The 23620-nt window shown below is 47.1% G+C and overlaps 1 protein-coding gene across 2 annotated transcripts in view; it reads right to left on the reverse strand.

Moving 5' to 3' along the window:
* LOC142883464 (formin) overlaps positions 1-23620 on the reverse strand; it is a 52032-nt gene that overhangs the window by 19183 nt on the left and 9229 nt on the right. The window contains exons 1-12 of one of the 2 annotated variants that reach the window (XM_076018365.1): positions 20176-22952; positions 19612-19732; positions 18261-18322; positions 16456-17114; positions 13759-13900; positions 8165-8252; positions 3281-3342; positions 3034-3122; positions 1967-2096; positions 1622-1768; positions 1485-1544; positions 1251-1371 (exon numbers count right to left, since the gene is read on the reverse strand). In XM_076018365.1, coding sequence (XP_075874480.1) covers positions 1251-1371; positions 1485-1544; positions 1622-1768; positions 1967-2096; positions 3034-3122; positions 3281-3342; positions 8165-8252; positions 13759-13900; positions 16456-17114; positions 18261-18322; positions 19612-19732; positions 20176-22146 — 3652 coding nt within the window. In that variant the 5' untranslated portion in view covers positions 22147-22952. Of the gene's footprint in view, positions 1-1250; positions 1372-1484; positions 1545-1621; positions 1769-1966; positions 2097-3033; positions 3123-3280; positions 3343-8164; positions 8253-13758; positions 13901-16455; positions 17115-18260; positions 18323-19611; positions 19733-20175; positions 22953-23620 lie in introns of those variants that run through there. The other variant, XM_076018366.1, reaches the window with a different exon arrangement.

Below are 23620 nucleotides of genomic sequence, written 5' to 3' on the forward strand. Positions count from 1 at the left end.
TCATCATGATGTATGTGTGTGGAAATGTGGGATTTCCAGATTGTAACATCCCTGTGTGCATGCAAATACACAATAATGCATGCAGATTTTGTCCGTGTAGAAGGTTAAGGAGAGCGCGGTGAAGGCCTCCCTGCACCGAGTCTCTTGACCTTTGCCCAAAGCCTAGAGGGCAAGACGCTGCGGTCGCCACCTCAGGATCAGGTGAGGGGTGGACCGCCTTGCCCGTCCTGTCTAACAGGGGCGAGTGAGCCCAAGTGTTTATCACCGTGAGCCTCACGCTGTCGAACACAGCTCCCAGGGTGGAAGCAAGTGGAGCGCGTTGGCTTCGTAATTAAGACCATTTGCGCTCTTTGGGGCTGGCTTATAATAGCCAGGCATAAATATTTATTCCCGGCGGCTGGAGAGGATATAAAAGGTGGGAGTCAAGAGGTGCAGCTCGACAAACATAGAGAATCAAACAGCGGCTCGGTGATATTTATACCCTCGAGGACTACTGTGCCAGACGGCACCGCGGCAGAGATCAAATACGAGGCCCCTTATGTTACATTTATTGTCTTCAGGTCTTCTATTTTTTCCTAATAAATGAGTGACAGCTTGAGGTGGGTCTGGGCGCTTTAGCAGACTCTTTGTATTTTTCCCCCAGGTCACGTCGGAGAGGGCTTTAACAGCGATCCAAGAAACGCCGGGGAGAGCCGCGGAGCATATCTAATTGCTTTCATATGCCATATTATTGGTTGATTTAAATAACCACAGACATCAGGGGCACTGGGGGACATCGCCTTTAACCTCCACTGGCCCGAGCCAAGACTGGCTGGCGGAGTGGCTGAGTTATAGAGTGGCGCCCGCGACGCTGTGAGCAACGAGTGGCTAAAGAGCCTTCACCCATTTATCTGTTGAGGATTATTTTGATGGTTCGTCAGTGCTGGGATTTGCTCAGCTCAGTTCCTTTTTCTTGCTCTGGCATGAGAACAACGAAATGCAAATGACTTGTCACTGGTCCCAAAACAGCAGAGGCTGTGATGACATGAGTTGTATGGTCTGGAAACTGACAAAAGTCCCCTCAGGCCACCTAAGAAGTTGAACACAGCGTCTGCGCGGGACAAGGCGGGTAGCAACTGATGCCACGCTACCAAAGAGCTCCAGTATCGAGTGTAATAACAAAATTACAATAAAATGCACGGAGTGAAATTTGCGCCATATTTGCTTCAGTGACAGTGAAAGCATTTTATGTGGACGGCAGCTCGTCCTACCTGACAGATCTCTCTTCAGCTTTCTGGAGTCCTTGATGAGGTCCTCAAACTTCACCTGAGAAGCCTGCATGAAATCCTGTGGCTCGCACAGAGGGAAGACACTTTTGTCTGTACCGGCGTTCTGGAAACATTGCAGCAAAATATTAGACCAAAAAAAACCAAAAACATTTCAGAGCTGAGTAACAATGTGTTGACACCCCAAAATTATGAAGAATTAGATTCATAGTATCTCACCGTGTCGAAATTACGCAGGTAGTACAAAACAACGTAATCCACCAGATTCATTTTATTGTCCTGAGGAGGGAAAACGCAGATGAGCATCTGCCCAAGAGGTTGTTGGATTCTGAGCGCTGGATTGTGTGGTGCGTTACCCTGCTCTTGACGTCCTTCAGTTTGGGAAGGATCTCCAGTCCAAAGCCATCCGCCTGACCTCTTGTCCTGTTTCCTCCATTCATGTAGTTCCCAAAGGCCAGAACCAGGCCCAGGACATCTTGCAGAGGACCACACTCCAAGAGATCCTGACAGATACAAAAGCTTTGGTTTTAAAGCCAAGGGGAGGGCTGTTCTGGTATCATAATTCATGGTATCTCTGTGAAAAAAAGCCTAGAGGTCGTTATACATAAGTGATGGCTTCAAACAACAGATTTCTTTTTTTTTTTGAGCTAGAAGTTTGCACCACTTTCCTAAGACAGCGCTTGTGGAGATGGCGCTCTTACTCTGCAGACGTTTGAGATGACGGCCACCTTGCGGTGGATGGAAACGATGGTATCAAGGAAGACCGACTGGAAGATAATGCAGTGGGCTCGGCCTGCAAAGTCGGGAATCTGGGAGAGCTCATAGAGGAACCTGAAACACAAAGGGGGGAGGTGATGGAGGAGGACGAGGAGGAGGAGGAGGAGGAGAATGGGGTGTGATGTGTTATGACAGAATTAAACAAAACGTCTAACAGGAAGAACTATTTTGGGGCCTTGGCAGGCCCGTGCTTTCCCCACGCAGGCTGGCTGAGTCAACGTTGCTGCTCACAGGAAGGCAGGCAGCTGATAGTCATGAACGGCGCTGCTCGGCTGGGTTTGAAAGGTCCACGGGGTCGGGGAGAGGGAAAGCAACGAGCGGCGCAGAGGCATTGATCAAAGGTGCCTCAGGCCTGATGCGGGACGACTTATGTAAACAGTGCCGTGTCAGAGGGGAGTGGAGCGGTAACATCCTGTGTGATTAGACCCTGCTGATGGGGGGAGACACTGAGTCGAGATGACTAAGGCCGCCGTAGTGACAGCTCTGGTCAAACATGGGAATAGGAGGGCCGGGCTGAGCGGCACCGCAGGGCCCAGGCCCTCGTTAACTGGGTCGGACTACTTGACCCTAACAGAACTATCGAACTACTGAAGCAAAGTCCATCCATTAACAACAACAATTCAACTTCCAGGGGTCAGACTCGATGTTATCCTGTATACGTTACGGATAGTTTAGCCTTTGTTTTACAGTAAAAACAAGAAAACAAAAACAAAACAAACAAAAACATTGACTTATGACTTTCCAAAAAATAAATAAATAAATTTTAAAAATCCGATGTTCTTAGGCAAAAAAAAAGCCTTTTATGTGAAAGCTCTGATTTTCTAGCTTGTCCGTCAACTTCCCCAGAAATGACAAAAGCCCACCTTTGCTTCTTTTGTGAACTCCACTGAACTACAGAGTTCTACCATCACGTGCAACTTGTGATGTTAGAAGTGGCATCAATACGTAAAGTTAACATCTTTAATAAAAAAATATATTGCGTTTATCTTACTGTTCAGGCTTGTCTAGCAATTTGACTTCATCTTCTTTAGAATTCTGATAATGTGTTGTTATCATCTGCAGCTCATCACTGGTGGCTCTCTAGAAAAAGAACACACAGCACAAAATCAATATGCAGTATTTAGTCCAGCTGTAGCGGGGGCCTTCAAAATAACATTTGCATTTGATATTTATGACCATTTGATTCCAGTATCAAAGATACACATGTTCTTAAAATGCAACCTATTTTCCACACTTACATTTTCATATAAAGCCTCAATGGTCTCCAGATCCACTATGGAGTTGTCCACGTTAAGAACAGCTGTAACATTGAGAAAATTCTGTTAGTCGTCATCTCCAGACTTTATTTCTGCCAAATTTTCTCATTGTGCAACCGGAAAAATAAATCCATGATGACTTTGTTGCGTCTAATTCTTATGCATACAATCAATCTTATGAGGCATTATGCATAGTTGTAGAAAGACTTATGGCAGTGGAAGTTGAAAATTAAATTGACACTTGCTTAATCAATGAATTATTCTTCATGCACATGCAAACAAAACATATCGTTGAGTATCTTACAAATTAGATGGTAAAACTGTAGAAATGGGAAGACTTTGAGAACAAAATGTTACTCAGACTGCATATTAATTTATGGAGAAAACAGACAGGGGGAGCCTTGCAGGTACTTAAAACAAAACTTCTTAACCTCTGGGCCGACACCCAGAACAACAACATCTGACTGTAATGATTTTCAAAGCCAGACCGGAGAAGTAAAGAGTGAAACAGAAGATGCAAGAGAAGGCAAAAAAAGGGGGATTCAAAAAAAAAAAGGGGTTGACAGATTTAGAGACCAGACATTTGAGAAATAATATGAGGAGGAGACATCTCTCCAGCCCCGTTTGCAGCCTGCATGTTTGTTTGGCTTGATTTACACCGTAAAAAGTTCACAGTACACAGGGCAGGCGGAGACTGCAGGGCGGCACAGAAGGCGAAAGTCACTCCTGTTCTGTGTCTGAGGGGGTGTCACACAGGTTTATGGCTCAGTGAAGGAGGGGAAGGGTGGAGGACATGATAGTGGGGGATGGCTCCAGCGCTCCTGGATCAGCTGACAGTTGTCTGGTCGGTGTCAGCTGAGGAGAACTATTGCGACTGAAACAGAGTGCAGAGGCTGTGACGCTGAAACATTGTCAGTCACAGAGACTGGGTTTCTACAAACTTTATATGTATCCATCTTTGGCAACATGCACTTCATCAAACTGTAACTTAATGCCTCAGTCAGCCTAAACTGATAGTTATGTAATGAATGACCAGTATAATGACTAAGTAAAAGTGTATGTGCTACAAGCATCTGGTGCAACTTGTTTACCAAGCCAGAAAAGTCGCCATTATACCAAACTGGAAGATAATACAATATCTAATACAATAATATAATGGAAACTAAGGTGTCCGAGAAGGGCCAAACACATTACCACTGCCCAATGCGCCTTAGTTAGCGTAAACAGCTGCAGGTGGAAACCATGCAAATTCACTCAACACAAACATAATTCTAAGCACGGTACAAAAAGGGGATAGCGTTGCAACCGAAAAAAACGCGCTGCTAGACATACAAAGTTAATCATCAAATGCGCAGCCAACAGTGAAGCGACGCAAACACCACAAATGCAAACCAAGAAAACGCAGGCCACCGTAGAAAACAGCACGAAAGCGACAATTTGTTGCGTTCCAAATATCGATTTCCTTTGAATAATGAGTACATCGAGAATGTCGACATCGAAATTGAAAACAAAAAAACAAAAACAACAACAACAACAACAATAAAACAAATAAATACTAACCAAACAAGCGTTAAGGGGACGCATGGCGTTAACCTGCTAGCTAAATCTATATCTTCTAGCTTGTCGTTTAGTGAGCTAACAGCTACGGCGGCACGATTCAATTGGGCGTTAACGTTATGGTTTTGCGGTTGTGTGCAATTTGTTATAATTCTAATGTCTTTACCGTCTTTTTTAGAGTTTGTCATTGAATTGTAACGACAGTAGAACGAAAACACAGGTGGCCGCGGCGGAGACGGTGTCACTTCCGGTAATTACGGAACAGCTGCGTGAAATTCTGACTGACTCTGTAATACTCGTAACTTTGTGCTACCAAATAATGTGATGTATTATGTGTGCTGAACTGAAATTGAAAAAAAGAACTCGACTTCGAAATAAATAAAAAAAATGGAATTGCCGAAATGGTTTAAAATATAGAATTTCATAAATAAGTTGTTGTCTTTTGTTCACAAACATAACAGTTATTATATTATATTATTTAAATCCAAGTTTTTGTTGCTTACAACATTGCCCCCCTAAAAAAAAAAAAATTGACTAAATAAATAAAAACAAATAAATAAATTGCACACTGCTCCATGTTAACTAGTTAGGACACTGCATCCCGGTTCAAAGCTCATTGCTGTTCCTGATGCCTGGATCAGAGGGAGCGCTGGAGGTCCACTTCCTACATCTTATTAGAGTGGATTATTCAGTCCCTCAGCCATGCAGCCGTCAATCACACACCAAAAGGGGGTCTGCTCCAGTGCGCACAGGAGCGCTGTGATCCGAGGGGAGCCGGATATCTCTCCACACCGGGAGATCAAAGCCTGCCCGCCAACCGCCTCACACCCTCTCCTTCCACTTCTCACTCATCGGCTTTGGTGCAGAGGGTTATGTGTGTGGTGTGTGACCATGTGAGTGCGTGTGCGTTGTGGGGGAGAGCCTCTCTTTGCCCTTGAACCATGGTGGCCCTTGAGGTCCCCCCGTGACTCGGGAACGGGTGCAGGCAGCAGACCCCCTCTCACCGTGCTCCCTTCTCTCCTCTCCCTCCCTTGTAGCTCTAATTACATTACATGTCCCATGTCCTTTTACTTTGGCAACAAAGGGGAGGGAAGTAAAGGTGAGGCCAAGTACTGGAGTGCTTAGAAGTGCTTATTATGGTTCCGTCTTTTAACCTCCTGACTCAGTCATAATGTTGAGAAATCTCACTTTTCCATCTTGAAAAGCGCCAAACTCAAGTCTTTTCAGTCATTATTATACTATTATACTGTCAACAAACCAGTCATCACATTTATGACATGTGAGACGTGACTGCTGCAAGTTGCTCGGATAAACCGCAAAGAGATAAAAAAATGAGAATTAACAATTAGTGAGACATTGGTAATGGTTACTGTTAAAGAGATGGACATAATTGTTTCAAAAGCCATTATATATTTTTCTTTATAACAAACTGGGCGGCATCTTCACATTAATGAAGAACAAAGAAACTGGTTTGCTAAGTGGCAGCTATAAACATTTTTGTGTTGTATGATGCATAAATAGGATGCTATTGTAAATAAAAGAGACGGGGCTCTGTCAAATTCTGTTTTTTCCTGAGAGGACCATCTCCTTCCAAGGTTTTTGTTTCTTTTTGTTCCTATGGCCTCTTCTCTTGATTGATGTCTGCAGTAAATCTACCAGAGAAACATTCCATCTGGTGTGTCAAGTAAGCCATCTTTCATTGTCCAAGTGTGTGTTCAAATTTAAATGCTTCAAAAATGCTTCATTTGCAAGTTCCATTTAACAAAAAATGAACTTATATTCACAATTTGTTTGCATTTTATCATATCTTCACCACCTGTCAGTGAACCCGGCATATTTGAGAAAACATCATCTCTTACTGCCTTGCCTGGCCACCGTCAGGTTACTGACATCATCCTCCAAGGTTAGTTGTCCATACTGGACTGTTTTTGTGCGTTCGTTCCAAACACTTGGATGGTGCACCGCAGCAATAGTCTCAAACAGAAAGTGTGGAGGCAGTAAACAGACAGCTAAACATGCTGTTTCCTGGAAATCTGTTGAGCTTTTCCGAATATGAAATAACTGCACTGCAGGAGTCAAGAAGAAAAATAAATAATGAAGACAAAATACCATTCTGGGTGAAGCTTTTTTTTTTTTGTTGTACAAAACCAACAGTGGTGAAGAGAGGAAACAAAATTCTGGCATATTGGTGCTATGAGCTGTGTGGTTTTGTGTGGTAGTGCAGTGTCTGCTAACTGCGGAACGTGGTTTTGTACATGCTTGGATCATTAGTGGGGTGTCAGTCCCATTAGGCTTGTGGAAACCGTCACTGCCTACAATAAACAGATCTGCTGGCCGCATGCTCAGACTAGCAGGCGGCAAGCGCTCTCCGCCACAGTCCCAGGACACGACCGGTTCCTGGCCCATCCACGCTGTCCCCGGCAAACATATGTGTTTATTCAAAAGCCGACAATTTCACCATCCAAGCATATAAACAATCCTTGGAACTCATCGTATGAAAAAAGATGGCAACTATTTTTGTTTCTTTCTTTTTTTTTTCAAGCAGGAAGAAAAGGGACTGCCAACAGCCTGGCAAAAAACCAAACAAACTATAGAAACAAAACAGAGAGGCTGCCCTGATTACTGCAACGCTAACTGCACTTTGAAGAAATTAGATGGTTTCTTCCTATCGTGGCGATGGAAAAAATCTTGTACATTTTGGTTGAAACCAAAAAGGCTCCCCTTCCCTCCCGCCCGAAAAAAAAAGAAAAAAGTTCTTCATCTGTCGTTAAGAGTTATTTGAAAGTGGTCAGTAAAATGGAGTTTATGACTGCCAAATGTCAAGTTAAAGTCTCTTTAATTCTGTAATATATCCATCTGGTAAAGGCCACATAGACAAAAGCATATGTCGATCACATTCAGCCTGTCAGCCTGTCAGGGCCCTACTGTTACCGTTGTGAGGGGGAACGCTGGCCTCACAACGGTCACCGATTCTTGCTAAATCCATTTGGAATTATCATCATTATATCCTAATGTGTTAATAGCGTGCGGCTGCCATCTTTTACAACTTGTATTAGCTGCTTTACGGTCTTCTTCTGCGGTTTTGTCAGAGCAGCTTGGAGCAGTCGCTTCTCACTCAAATACCTCACGCTTTTTAAAATGTACACAAGCTGAGTGGTTCTAGAAATCACGGAAAATAAAGGCCAGTGGAGAATGCTCTTGACTGGAGGTTGGCGGCACTGATGAGCGAAATTTCAGAGTCGGAATCTGAGCGATCTAGCTGCCGTGCGAGGCCAGAACAGACCGACATGTGAAAACGGTTTTGTTCACCTTGCTGAATGTCCTTCATCTCCAGATGCAGACTCGAAATGAGGATTCCAACTGCTTGCGAGCGCTTGCCATCGAGCAGCTTGATGAGCTGAAAGAAAAAGAGTCATATTAATTGATGAGGTTAGCCTGCCCCTATAGTGTGGTGCTGCCTGAAATTCACACGATGCACTTGAAAACATTTCATATCAGCCATGTAGACCTTTCTTCAGTCTATTAATTCTGGGGGTAATTTTTTATTAGCCCTGACATGAGAAACAGATGGTGATTCAAAAGCAAATTTCTGCCATTGGAGTCCAAGAAGAAGAAAAAAAAAAAGGAAATAAAAATCACTTAGTCAGTTCCCCAGCTGGGGAAGCAGATGATGGATGATGAGAGAGGCAGAGTGTCTGAAGCCGCGGTGAATCAGAGTGGTCACGGAAATCATCTGAGCGGAACCAAACGGCAAGACTAATCAACAAACGAGCCAGCGTCACGATGTGAACTGCTGGGGAGGGAAGGAAAAAACAAAACAAAAACAACAACAAAAAAACATATGTTTGTAGCAGAGGAGCATTTTATCGGGTCACACCAACCGGAGCGGAGGGGGGAAAAGCTAGAATCCTGCAGCGAGCAAAAGAACGGATGAGAGATGTAATCAAAAAATATCAAGTCGTGGCGAAAAGTACAAAGACGGCGAGAGTGAACGCGATGAAAGGACAGTCTCGACGAGGAAGGCAAAAAGAAGCCGGCCTTTCTCTCTCTCTCTCTCTCTCTCTTTTTTTTTTAATAACAAACTATAAATTCACAGCATTTTTATTTGTGCCTACACATGGTCACAATTACTTATGACTTGAATTAGCTGTAAAGCCAGGGAGAGTTTTGGCAAGGTAAAGGCCTGCTCTAAAAGTTAATGTGTCAGGCTTCTTCATTAGGTATTATGGCGTTGTCGGCTACTGGGCTGTCCAGTGGGAGCTGTGGAGCAGAAGCCTTAGAAGTGGGTATTGCATTACAGGACGTTAGTGGGTGCCATGCTGCTTCCAGCTCTATTACCTGGATCACTGGGGATCTCCCACTCTAAAAGAACTTGAGAGGGCCGAGTACCAGGCTTTCTCGACACCTCTAATTAACCACTTTGGACGGGCCACACTAAAAGCAGCCCAGGAGCCCTTAACGCTCACCGTGGCTGCAGAGCTCACCAATTAGACCAAACGGTTACGCTAATGGGAAAGGACAAGTGATGCTGGATGCATGGTTTCAGAGCCGCAAACACAGACTGGCCAAGCGGCGGCAGACTGGGATGCTTGACGCAGGCGGGCACGAGCAGCTCGCAACTCCCTCCTGTGGACGAAATGTGAATAGAAGGCTGTCTGACGGTGGCCAGCCTGCTGCACAGGTTAAATCCAGAGACGGCAATATGAAATAAAATGTACAAAATGTTGTGTTTTGATTTCTGTAAAGATCTTTAACCCAGTGCTGCCCATGCACCGGCTGCAGGGTTTTCTGAACACACACAATGACTTTTTTCTTCTTTACTATTTAATTTGCACCCACCCACACCTCACTAGGTTGATTAATTTGTGCATTGTCTTGTAGTGCAGCACCTAAAGCTCTATGGTGCTCGAGAACGTGTGTGTTGTGATGGCATACAACGATATCACCAAATCTGGCAATAAGTACTCGGTGATTGGTGAAGTTTGGGAGGAAAAGAAGAAGAAGTAGAAGAGGGAGACAGCGGACGAGGAGGAGGAGAAGAGCAAAAGAGAGAGAGCGAAAGAGAGAGAGAGAGAGAGAGAGAGAGAGAGAGAGGAGCCTATGAAAATAAACAAAATGATGCAAGGAGACGCTGGAAGTGACAGCGTTTTGAACCAAAGCAGGTGGCGGCTGTTAGGGGGCGGTGGGCGGGGCCGCTGCACGGCCGGAGCCGAGCAGATGAGTTTACACAGCGAGAGCAGCCCAGCAGGCAGCCTGGCCCTCGCCGTCCGTCCGTTTAGCCTGTCTGTCGGGGCTTCCCATCACCAGCCGCCTGACCGTATAAACTCAGCCAACCTCGCACACGCACCGGCCAAGTGCGAGTCTTCCGCCCACTCTCGCGCGTCACGAGCGCAGCCGGAGAGGAGGCGCTGTCGGCATTAAACGCACGGCAATTGCTCACAAACGCTTCCCGATAAAAGTGTGAAAGCAGCTGTTTGTTGAAGGGGATTAGCTACGTGTCAACTTGATCGCCCTGCTGATTTATGGGGCTCGGAGGAAGCGGCAAGGGGTTTCTCGCGTCTAGGCCTTCAGTGACGTCCATGCGCAGCCCTAAAATATTATGCCTCACAGTACCATCAATATGACAGCACAACTCGAGAATCCATACCGAATCACACTTACACACTCATGAGTGCTTATCTAATCACAGAACACGTACTTGTCCAGTTCAGCGTAAGACCTTCGAACTGGTCTTTGGCGTCTCAGACTCAAGATCTCATTTGCCATCGCAACTGACTGTGTCTGTTCACTGTCAGCGCCCAGGAGCCTACTCTGGTGATGGTGAAGGCCTCACCTGGATAACTGGATACTCTGCCATAACTTACAACACTGGCAGACGCACAACCAAGTGGATATAACACGACACGAGCAGAACAGACAATGAAGAATCATCTTATTTATATAATTCCAAAAAAAAATACTTTGATTATATTCCGGCCAGCAGAGAAGGCCTTGCTGGCCCTGACGTGCCGCCGCTGCGCCGACCCCACCTGAAGAATGCACCGACCCTGTCCTCCACCACTTCCTCCACTCACTAGCGCAATTGAGCCACATGTCAGCAATTATACCGCCCAGTCCGGTCGGGTTGGGTCTGCTCTGCTGGAAGACCTCTCTTCCATGTCATCGCCTCGGCTTTTTGATATGCTAATGAGGTTCGGGTGGGGAGTGGTGGTGGTGGTGGTGGTGGGGCGCCGGAGTAAACAGGCGCTTTGATTTCTCCGTGGCACACATGATAGAGATTAACTCACTCATGTAGGCATGAGGAGTCGTTGGCGGGTGAGGGGGGGGGGGGGGAGAGTGGCTCGTATGCATAATGTACACACGCATTCCTTTCCCTCGCACACACACACACACACACACACACACACACACACACACGGGCCCCCCCGGCGACGTTAACGTGATCTGGCAACACTTTCTAAGCAAGTGCATAATGAGCCGCAAGGACGTGCCACCATCGCAGGACGTGCGATTATAAAGGCGCGGGAGCACGCACGCACCCGGAAACGAGCGCTAAAAAAAGAAAAAAGCAGTGGATGCATAAATAAACAAGCAGGAACAAACAAAAGGACGATGCCAGCGCACCAGGAGCCTGTTGCCTCTGCTGATATACACTCCCAGCCAAAAGTTTGGCTTTCTCTGGAGGGATCGGTTGGCTTCTCTTTGTGGTTATGCAAAGCACTGTGAGACGCCTCTGGGTGTGATATCGTGCATGTCTGTTGGAAAAGTGTAGCTTGCAAAACAAGCAAAGACATAAATCACTGTCAGGAATCCACCAAGGAACTGAGGCACATTTGCAAACTTAAGATGCAAACCCCAGTGATGAGCATGTTGTGCGACAAACATACTTTGGACAACAGTGACAGAGCACACATCTCTTTCTCAACATTCTTAGTGCATCCAAAATGCACTGGCATAGCGGTCTATCTTTTACTTCATATTCTTTTTTTTCTTTCTTCTGGGTGACTGATCTGATCTGCAAAAGCAGACTGATCTGCAAAAGCATCAGTCATAAGTAAACTATCATCCTGATACAATGTTGTCGGCTTGCCAACCCTGAGAGGAAAAAAAGCCCTCACGCTCCCCTCTGCACAGACACATGGTCAAGACTGCTCTGTGCAGCGAGTGCGTGCTGATGGAGACAGGTCGTCTGCAGCCGAGTCCACTGGTATTGGTCATCGGGGAGACGGCCTGGGATCGTTGTCTGGTCCGATTCTGCCAGAGTAAGGCAGAGTGAAGAGTGAAGAGCACCCTTCCTCCGCCCCTGCACGCCTCCGCGAGCGCAAAATAATCAAAACCTCTGTCCTCCGTCTCGGCCCCTTTTTGGACCCTTTTCCTTTTGTTGTTTCCAGCGTTCTTTCCCAGCCCCTTCACCGTGCCGGACTTCTTGGAAACAATCGTCAGTCGGTGATTCACATGATTTCTTGCTCCAGTGATTTCTCGACGAGTATAAACTTCCAGGGATGAATAAGTATTATCTCATAAACAAGTATCTTTTATTTTGACGACCTCGCAGCGGGTTGGACTCCAACACGCACCGAGGCACAACTTCCCAGATTCCCTGTCTTGATACGAGCCTCGGAGTCTGGACGCTTTCGTCAGCTCGAAACACAAACTGCGTCATTTTATTATACCGTGTACTGGACAGTGGCGTAAACTAGATCACACGTCATTTTATCTTCTGCATTTAATGAAGCTTGAGTAGTAAGTTCAAGTGAAGTGTTAAAAAAAACTCCTAAGGTGCGTCTACGGATGGAGCTCAAGCAACACACACACACACACACACACACACACACACACACACACACACACACACACACACACACACACACACACACACACACACACACACACACAGGGGCCCTCTGGAACACAGTGGAGCCTTGACGGATTGATCAGAGTGGCGAGTGCGTATGGATTTCGAGGGGGACAGTCTGGGCCAGCGGCCGCGTTCAAGCCCTCGGACGCCACAGGCAGGACCGTGCGGCGGCCAGGATGCTTACACTGCACTGGCTGCAGCAGAGGTGCAGAGTTGCGACATCGCAACAGAGATGTCAATAAGTGTGTCTTTGACGAAACGCCAGCATCAATTCGGGACACAAAGCACCCCCCCCCCCCCATCAATCATTGAAAACTCAACACCGTTCTCTGTAAAGATGGAAAATACTGCCGTGTGCAACCCCGTGCACCTAGCTTGACTTCCCCTGGAGAAAAAAAGACAGCTCACAGGCGGGGAGGCGATGTTGGCTCAGGCTGAGAGCTTTGGCAAACTGCAGGCGAGTGCAGGACGAACTGATGCGACCTGCAATCCACATTTTTGTGCTTCACCTTTTGTTATTCCTTCCCGTGACGTACGATTGGAAGTGACGGCAGCCGTCCTTTAAACAAAACTCGATAAGACAGCAGCGGGATCAAAAACAAAAATGACGCCTTCGTCACAACCAGCCTCAACGAACAAGCCGATAAGACAAAATATAAACTTATTCAAACACCACAAATCAAAAATATTTAACTGTAAGTGGCTCTATCTTATCTAAAACTCCTTCCATGCCTTACTTCTGTGTCTGGCTCCTATGTGGTGCAGGAACACTGTCGGAACGCTGGCCCCTGTGATGTCACAACAGGGCGCTGGTACCAGGTCAGTGACCACACCCACATTCATTGGTCCACCGCCTCCAATTGTTGCCTTGTTTTTGTTCCCAGTTTTAGCAGGAACATAAAAACTGATCGTTTTTATGAGTGGCTGTAAACAACGTGCTAATCATGATGTGTTGCTTCATTATAAGAAAAGGGAATTTTTCAACACTAGTATCAGATTCGGGGGAATTCTAATCTAAACTGAGGTGCGAAGCAACGAGTTTTACCTTCTTTGCTTTGGCTTTCTTCTCGTATGTGTCCGACAGAGGCTTCTTCTTCGGCTGCAGCGTGGCCTTGGAGAAAAAGTCCTCAAACTCATTGGTGTTGACGATGTTTGGTTCCTTCAAAGAGCCCCATAGCGTGTTGTTGCTGCAAAACAGGAAGAAAAAAAAAAAAGATTCATACCTTTTAATCATTCCATGCTGAGGCTATAGTGTACTGGGGACAAAGGCGGTGAAACATGCTGAAAACATCCGAGTTGCTTTCATGGTCCAACAAGGAGTCTGGCTAAAAATAAATAAATAACAATAAACAGGGCTGGATGTGCCGTAATAATGGCTTGAACAGGCCGTGTTTATGAGTGAGGTGGTAAAAATGACAAAAGGTTGAAGACAAGATTGCGGTGACGGAGCAATTCCTGAAAATGAGCGATGATCTGCGGGGGAAGTGGTGCGTTTCAGGAGTTGCCTGGTAACCTAAAAACAACAACAACAAAAAATAAATTCTCTCTCTCACACACAAACACACAGACAAGGACAAAGAGGGGCGGGAGGTGTTTGAAGAGGGTGTTCAGAATGTAAGCAATCCGCCGTGATTAACACGTCTACTTCTGCCTTCGCTGAGACTCAACACATCTGTCTGCGCTTCCCTCGCGCTAAACGCACAATAAGAGGATGATTAACAGGCTAACTGAAGGATAAACGTTTTTTCGAGAGAGGGCCGGTTGCCGGACGACGAGACGGTTAATGCAACCCACATGTCTCGTCACGGCCTTTCCTTTATTATTTCCACGCGGGTCAGAGTTTACCAAAACACATATACGTCTCATCGGCGAGGCTGCCGGCTGGGTCTCCCCGACAGAAATAAATAAATAAATGACAAGATGAATAAAAAAAAAAACAACTAAAAAAACAGGCCGACTGACAACAAGGAAGGTGAGCTGAATATCAAGCCTTTAGTACAATCGAGCCCATTGCCAGTGCACTTGATTGAGGCTGAGTCATTCCAATTGTTTCTGCACACACAGTTGATCCCTGTGTTGCGGCAGAGGAGGGAAATTTAAGCCGGGGCAGAGCGGCGCTGCTCCTCCCTCATGGAGCCCTGGCTGTGATTTTGCCAGAACCAGCGTGCAGGGATTCCAGCTCAGAAACATGAACTTACTTTTCCCCCTACAGTGATTGTCACTGCAGATTGTAGAGGATTGATTCACAAGTTTAGATTGGAGCAGGTTTTTGAAGTCAGAGTGTCTTCCTGACACGACAGGCTTGGGACCGGCACGAGGAGGACGCTGGCTTGCGCCCCCTAGAGGCTGAACTTTGGTGTGACTTGGACAAACTCAGGACCTCTCAGTCTGTACCACAAGGTGACTGGAAAATCAAATGAAATCAAATGTGAATTACGAACTAAACCCCAAGAAAAGAATCATCCTGGTAACTGTTTTGGAATCCCTGCCCGTCTTTTGTATTATTGACTTTTTCCTTCAAGCTTCCATCAGCTTTCTGCAACCTGTATCTACTGTGCTTTGCCTTGAATCAAGACGCCCGGCTTCATATTGAAACTTTTTCCTCACTCAGAATGTCAAAACCTCACACTGGCAACATTACAGATGCGATCCAGCAAATGAAAATAAATAAATGAACGCAAGAGTAAATAAATAAATCTTGTCTCGTCTCAACGACGCCGAAGTTGAATACGCTTCCATTAGTGAGTCCAAACCCTCCCTTCCACCCAGACGCGGAAACACACGGCCGGTGAGCTTGACAACAGCACACGGCGACTCTTGAAAAGCTGAATAATCCACTCACACATCTGGCGCGACAACTGCGTCTGCGACACGGTGGGATTCCGGCGGTCGCCGTCATTGCCGATCCCTGTATTTCAAGTCACATGTGGTTTTTTGATGGGAACAGAACTTGCAGTGCAGCTCTGCAGACCTCAGGAACTGACTGGTGTTTCCCAGAGAGAGAGAGTACACCAATTTTCTTTACAGTGCCATCAAGCAATTGGCCAGGACTCGCAGCTATTCAAAGGCTTGCTAAAATGCAAACAGTGTCTGCAGGTGATTAATGTTTATAACCCTTAAAAACAACATCAGATGCTGACCGTCTTAAAAAGAAAACAGACCTAAACACTTTTATGACATCCTGCAGAATTCCCCCAAAACTGACAATAGAATGAAGCTCTATGGCCAAATTAATGCTCATAAAAGTGTTTACCGATCGTCCGTGTTCTGTTCCGTGCAGCATTTTCTCATTTATCCGCGGCGGTGTTATCACAGCATCCGGAAATTTCAGCGGCACATGATGAATCGATTTACGTTTGCGGTGATGACAGAAGTGTAAACCGAGGTCGGACTGCTGGTTTACACATAAATCACTCAAGGCAATGCGGATGAGGAGGGAAATTTTTTAGGCACTCGTAATTAATAATTACGCATGGCATGAACGCAAGAAAAGATTGCATGAGAAGAAAGTCCAAACTTCTGACTGGTGGTGTACATGGGAGCATTTTCAAGGGAGGTTGCAAACAGGGTGCTAAATCTGGCAGGTTTTTTTGGTTTGAGTGTTTGGATAGCTAATTGTGCGAGGCTGCTCCACAAGAGTCCAGGATGAGATATATGAAAATGGCAGCTATATAATATCCTAACACAAGGCCTTCATGGAGAATGATCAGTGGGAGGGACGGCGAGGTGACTGGTCACCTACTTGTTGTCCTCGATCTGTATCCTGTTCCAGTACAGCGGCTTCATGGGGCATGTTGGCTCGACGGTGGGCTTCCGCGGGGCCTTGTCCACTTTCCGGCCGAAGCCGCCCATGGATGGAGGGGGAGGGGGGCCAAAGCCAGGAGGAGGAGGAGGTGGGGGCGGCCCGGCCCCAGACATTCCGGGAAGAGGAGGCGGAGGAGGCGGACCGCCACTGCCGGGGAGGGGTGGCGGTGGCGGTGGCGCACCCATGGTGCCCGGCAACGGTGGGGGAGGGGGAGGGGGAGGAGGAGGTCCTGAGGACCCTTGGAGGGGAGGAGGAAGAGGAGGAGGAGGAGGAGGCCCCGCGGACGAGTCGTCCTTCAGGCTTTGCTGGATGGCGTCCAGGTTGAGCTTCCTGGCGACGTTCTGAGTGGGACTGGTGGCGCCGTTGACCTCGGGGCTCTTCAGGAACGTCTCCCGGTCCGTCTGGATGCTGACGGTGCGGGTGGTCTTGCAGACGGGGTCGTCAGCCGTGGACACTGCCACGTCGCGCACCTCGGGCCGCGGCTGGACGCCGCTGTACGCCCCGACCCTCCGCATCTGGGCGATGGCCTGCTCCAGGTGCGACACGGCGACGGCGTTCTCGCCGCGCACCTGGAAGATCTGCAGCTCAAAGTTAGACTGGAAGAACCGGGGCGGGAGAGAAAAACAGATCGAGGCCGTCAGAGGGTTTGAATCACTGTCCCGTAGAAAAGAATTTAAAGTAAAAAAAAATAACAGGAGAAACCTTTCCGTTGTTATTCCTCCACAGACTTCATTCACATCACAATCACTTTATTCTATATAACTTTATACATGCTTGCTGATTATTTCAAATGAAAGCTTCAGTTTGCATTTGACATTCAAAACGACGGAGAACAATTCGACCGAGGCCAAGTATTGATCAGAGGCGGAGAGGAAATTCTTGCTGAATCTGACACGTGTTCCTGGTTAACTCCTCAGTCAGTTCAGGAATAGGATCAAACACATTCTCTCCCTTTTTTCATGGGCAGGCTGCACTACATGTTTCTCAACGTCCCATAAATGTTGTCTGTAAAGAAATGACTCGGCGGTACAAATTGGTCTGATTTAGGTCTCCTGAGTTTCCCGATTGAAACAAGCAAGAAGTTGGCCCCTGGATCGGGTCGGCAGGGGAAAGACAGAGTTTCAAATGAAAGGGTTACGCAGAGTTTGGATGGAACTCATCAGTTGGATGATACAATAGAGTATCGTGGAAGGATTTTTATTTCTGTGTTAAAATATATTCCACATCACTGAAAATATAATTTGCAGGTCTTAATGATGAATTAAAAAAAATAGTATAATGTTTACAGAGCTACTGTGTATAATCTGTTTTCATTCAATAATTCAGTTGTTTTTTATAAAGTCTAAAATGATTTTGTTTCTCAGTAAAATGAAATTGGGCTTTAATAAAAAAAAAACTGAAGGGACACATTTTCATTACACTATCCATGAATTAGGCAATTCTGCCAAGTTGAGCATTGTGTTTTCTGGAAGATGTAAATTTACACTGAATGAAATACAGTGCAGGTCAAGTGCAGCATGCTGGAAACTTCAAAACACTTCCAGTCAACCTCCAGCAGCATTTCAGAGGCTACACCTAAACACACCATGGTCGTTTAGCACCATCTTGTGTTCAGGAGAGACATCTGCAAGGCTGGACCAGTCCAGCGGCGTTTCGACGTATGACAATACGTGTAACCAGAGAACCTTCATTTTTTTTTTTTTTTTAAAGAACATCCATGATGTTCCCTGTTTTCCACTCACATGCATCCTCTCCAGCTCTTCTTTGCACTCCCTCTTGAGCTGCATGATTGTGGCCTGGTGCTCTGAAAGAGGCGGAAACAGTTTGTTAGACTTGTTTTTTTGATTTATGCGAATGGTAGGCGGGAGACTGCGAGGTGGGTTTTTGCACAGTCTGCCGTCGGCGACTTATTAGCTTCTGTTTTCTTGTGCTGGCAGCTGAAACATTAGTATGTGAAATCCTAATCAAGCCGATCCGCCAGGCTAAAAATAAATAAATAAATAAATAAATCCCAACACAATGCACATTCACTTAGAGCAAGTGTTCAATAGAGGGGTTGGTCAACTTCATATCTAGAACTCAACCAACCAGTTTGGCATCAAGCTTCTGTCCGAAAACAGCAGTGAAAGGAAAACACAAATACAGAAAACCGCTGATCTGCTACTTTGAAGCGGAGGTTCCTCCGCCAGTGAAATCACAACGTGACCTCTGCGGGAATTCAGGAGAACAATTAAAAACAGCAATGCAGAGGGTGAAACTTTCCATTCAAAATAATCTGTTGAGCTTTCCGAGGTGTTTTCCAAGGTCGTGAGAGATTGGTTTTGCAAAACCACGCTCTACATTTTCCGGTGCTACTTGAATTTCTATGTCTACCATTTCCATGTCTTTGCGTATTAAAAATGATGTTTAAAAACAAGGTGGTGAACAAAGATAAAACTCAGGAATGATTAGCCTGTTTATGAAAATTAATTATGTTTTTGATATTTTGTTCATGTACGGACTATTAAAAAGGAGCCGCTAACATGATATGTAACAAGAGTAGGTAACATAACCTTAAGCTTCAGCCTACACCTTTTCAGTCAATATAATTTTGTTGTCGCTGCATCCTTTGTCACCTGTTTATTTGTATACATACAATTATGACAGAATAAAATGAAGCTAAATCATATATAATGCAAGTATAAGTTTTGAGAATGGGTTAGTTGTGGAGCAGAACAGAAGACAGGGAAAAAAAATCACTACTGTTATATTGACCTAAAATATGTGGTTTCTCTCAGTCAGTCAGTCATTCAGTCCTCCAATCTTGCCTAACCAGTGTTTTTGATGGGTAAACAGAGGAGTTTGCACGTATTTCTGGTTTATCCGCATGACTCACAGTCTAGACTTTTAGCTTAGCGTTGCATAATTTGCTTCTCAGTTTTAGGTGCGACACTGGTGGCTTTGAAAGACGCGATTGGACGAGTCGGACCTCTGCGATCTGCTTGCCAGGGATTTTGGTGAGAGGCGTGTCTTTTTTTGAGGTTGGAACGGTGTGCTCCTCTGTCAGCATTCCAGCAATTGGGGTGAAGACAAAGCATTGCCAGAAAGTCTTACCTGCCTCTGTGTACTTGAGCCCCACCTTCTCGTCCTCATCTTTGGGTTTGGGCGGGGGCCACACGGCCTGGAGGCGGCCGGGGGTCCGGTCCTCGCTGTCTGTTGGAGACGCAACCTCTGTCTGTTGGCGGGGGGGTGGGGGGGGTGGGGGAGGAGGAGGGTCATACTTGAGAAAGCCTTTTTCATAACAGCAATTTAAGGGCCTAATGTGTAACAATTTGCAGGATTCTGTGGCATGAAACATGTTTTTACTGTAGGCCAGAACTTCTGATTGGGTTTAATGGCCTGACCGTTCCATCTCACCATTAGGTGCTACTAAACACTACACCCTGGGCCTTTAAATAAATATTTATAAACCTTTTTCACCGCAGCCGTTCTCACATTATTTTACCAATGGGTTTCAGTGCTCATATGGTCAAATGTTGCTACTGTGGCTGGTTTTTACAAACAAACGGGCTCAATGGCCCATCAGTTTATTTATGCCAAACCTACAGGTGATTTCTTGACTGGGGCTGCTGTGAAAATGTACATTATGAAGAGACAAAACAAAAGGTGAGGGCATACAATAGTCTCGGTGGGACTCTTGGCTTCCTTGGTCGGGGACTTGGAGACCCTGTCAAAAATGGACCGCAGATTTTCCTTGTCATTCTTGATTTTCTGCTTCACTGCCTCCAGGTCCACGCCCTCCAATTTTTCCTTCTTGACACTTTTGGCGCCGAAGATGTTCTTGAAGGTTTCGTAGGCCAGGTCTGACGTTTTCTTTCTCTCCGGCGTGGACGTGGGATTTTCTGGCGAAGCAGTTTTCTCCCCCACGGCGTTTTCTTTGCACGGACCTTTGCTTTCCGCATTGCCAAGCCGCCCCTCAACTGAGCTTCTGGCCCTGTCCTGACCCTCTGGGCTGAGTGGCAGACTGAGATGTGCCGTTCCGCCGCTCCTACCGTCCCCGGCAGGTTTCGGCTCGCCTTGCTTTTTGACGGGGGAGGTCGCCTTCTGCTCCGGGAAGAGTTTGGCTTTGTTCACCGACTTCCTCAGGCTGAGCAGCGCCAGTTCAGCGTCCTTCTCCTTCTGCTTGATCTCGGATGTGGTGTCCCTGTCCTCGCCGGTTACACCTTTCTTCAGCACCCGCAACCCGCTGAAGAGAGCCGGCATTTGGAAGGAAGTGGGTGATGAAAACGACGCGCCCTGGGACTGGGGCGAGGAAGATGAGGATTTGGAGGAGGCAAAAGATGAAGGTGGCGTTTTAGGAGGGTCAGCCTGCGGTGACGAGGGACTGGCGCTTTCCTTTGGGTCCTCTGGAGGCGGCTCAGGTGCAGATGCGGCGGTGTCAATCGCGCTGCCGGATGTGTCCGGCTGTTCTTCCTGACCGGGGGCGGATTGGTCTGGAACCTCAGGGAGTGAGGGGCTAGAGGAAGGCTCCTCACCTGACACTTCCTGACTTTGAGCCGATTGGTCTGGAACCTCAGGGAGGGTTAGGCAAGAAGAAGGCTCCTCACCTGACTCTTCCTGACTGGGAGCTGATTGTTCTGGAACCTCAGGAAGAAAGGGGCTAGAGGAAGGCTCCTCACCTGACTCTTCCTGACTGGGGGCCGACTGGTCTGGAATCTCATGGAGTGAGGGGCTAGAGGAGGGCTCCTCACCTGACTCTGCCAGACTGGGGGCCGATTGGTCTGGAATCTCATGGAGTGAGGGGCTAGAGGAGGGCTCCTCACCTGACTCTTCCAGACTGGGGGTCGATTGGTCAGGAACCTCAGGGAGGGTTAGGCTAGAGGAGGGCGCCTCGCCGTGCCCAGGTTCCTCCACTGTGACCTCATTCTGACATGCGGCGTGTCCAGAGGTGACTGAAGGAACAGCGACAGAACAATCGATGGCGGTGAAATCTTCATCCTCCTCTGTTCCAGCAGCCGGTGTTTCTGCGTCCGCAGTGGAGCCGCTCAGGTCGGGACCGGGGTCGTCTACTTGCTTGGAAGTGGACAGAAGCGCATGTGTCCCCGTGCCCGTCCTCCTTTTGAACCTCTCTGAATACAGAATTGTTTCCACGAGGGATCTCTCCTTGGACTTGTGCGTTCGAAACACGGGCAACTCTGCCTTTTCCGCACTTTTCGCCGCATCACCATCACTGTGACCGACTTCGTCAGCGCCGTCCCCTGGCTGGGCAGGCTTCTTGGACCTGGCGAGACATTGGGACACGCCGGAGCCGCGGTGCGTCTCGTCCTCGTCCTCTGTGTCGCTGTACGTTTCCACTCTGGTGACCAGGACCAAATCGGTCTCAGCGCTTCCACCGCCTTCCGCCTGCTCGCTGGACTTTTCGCTCGCCACGTCTGGATGTTTATCTTCCTGTTCTGGCAGGCTCTCACTACAGGTGGCGCTACAATCTTCAGGTGAAGGATCTGTCCCCCCGTCCGGCAGCTCCTTGAAAGACGTCAGCACGGCTGAGTCCGAGTCCGATCTGTCCCGGTTGAAAAGGCCGCTGAAAACGTTGCGGATGGAACTTACGGGGTTCCCAGAACCGTCCTGCTTATGATTTGTTTTATCCATTCTGGTTTAGACCGACCGGAGGCAAACTAAGGTGAAACAGAGTCACCCCTAGCAAAGCATCCACACAAGGTTCATCTCCAGCCGTGCAGTTCTCCAAACTCCTGCTCCTGTTGCACCTCCACCGCTCTGCGGACAAAAGGCCTTTGTATGGAAAAATCTCCCAAGCTTCTCCTGCCTCCTCCAGGAGGGCGCCGCTTACAGAAAGCACTGTGCCGCACTCCTCTGCAGCGACATGCGATGAAAGCCTTGCTGCCGTTGAGCAGCCTGATCAAAAAGTGACTCTTAAACGCTTCGGAGTGCGTTGCTCAAAGCGCGGAGCGACCTCAGGCGTGTTTGCAGGTTTCCCATGACGCCTCCGAGCTGCTCGGAGACCGGAGGCATGTCCTGCCGTAATCTCCCTGGGAGAGCTGGAGAGCAGAGTTCACCTGCCCCTCGCAAAAGTATTTCCAACTGCCCAGACAAGTTTAGTGAAAAGATCCAGTCTGCTGTAGGTAATCCGCCTCAACGCAGCGCTGTTCAAACGCCCGTGCGTGTCCTCTTGCTTCTCTCAGTCTACTTCAACTTGTCTCTCAATTCAAAAAGAAATTCCCAGAGTGTTGTTGTGAGCGTAGGGGTGAGGGTTGGGGAATGTGACTCACTGGTCTACCCAGTACGGGGACGGCTCCCTTCAGGTTCCTCCCTTCCTGGGAGGGGCCCAGTAGAGCACTAGCAGCGCAGGTGTCTTATTACCTCTACTCACTTCCTGGCTGCCGAGGTGAAAGAGCGAGCAGAGAGGAGGAGGAGGAGCCAGTCTGCGGTCAGGTGGAGGGCTGCTGAGGACCCATTTTAACCAGCACTGCAGTGGGTTAGCGCCATACACAGCTTAGGAGGTGGCCGCTGAGCCCGTCTGGCTATAATCAGCTCTCAGGCCATAATGCTAAGATGCTAATATGTACGATTAGCTGCTCATGAACACCCAGAGCAGAAGAGAAAAGTGTTTAGTGAGACCACAAATGGCCCTTTAATGACCTCACCCCACTTCTTAAGTATAATATACAAAGCGTAAATGCAAATCAGCAGGCAGAAGTTAAGAAGAGAGGAAAAACATTTCCAGGCTCAGAGACAGAAGATACAATCCGAGAGAGGAACACGTTTCCAGCTTCCCCCGTTAACCAGCACAGCTAATCTACAAAAAAAAATAATGATTTAACTGAAATTCATTGTTTTGAACACACAGCAGTTGGTGTACCACAGTTCTCATAATCTAAAATAGTGACATATAGTGAATAGTTAAGGTGGAAAGTTCTGAACCTGATACAGGTCTGCAGAATTGCTAGGAATACACATGTAAAATTAAAATGACAGTTAATTTTATTTGTTTTCTCAAGTGTTATATAAAAACAAATACATTTTCAATTAGTTTAACATTTTTCCTTTTTCACACTATTTCTGTAGCTCTGAATGATATTTGCTTTCTTAAAGAAAGCCACAAATG

Source organism: Nelusetta ayraudi, unplaced genomic scaffold (genome assembly GCF_046127955.1).
Source record: "Nelusetta ayraudi isolate G7.1 ecotype Tasmania unplaced genomic scaffold, CSIRO-AGI_Nayr_v1 ptg000007l, whole genome shotgun sequence".
Taxonomy (NCBI): domain Eukaryota; kingdom Metazoa; phylum Chordata; class Actinopteri; order Tetraodontiformes; family Monacanthidae; genus Nelusetta; species Nelusetta ayraudi.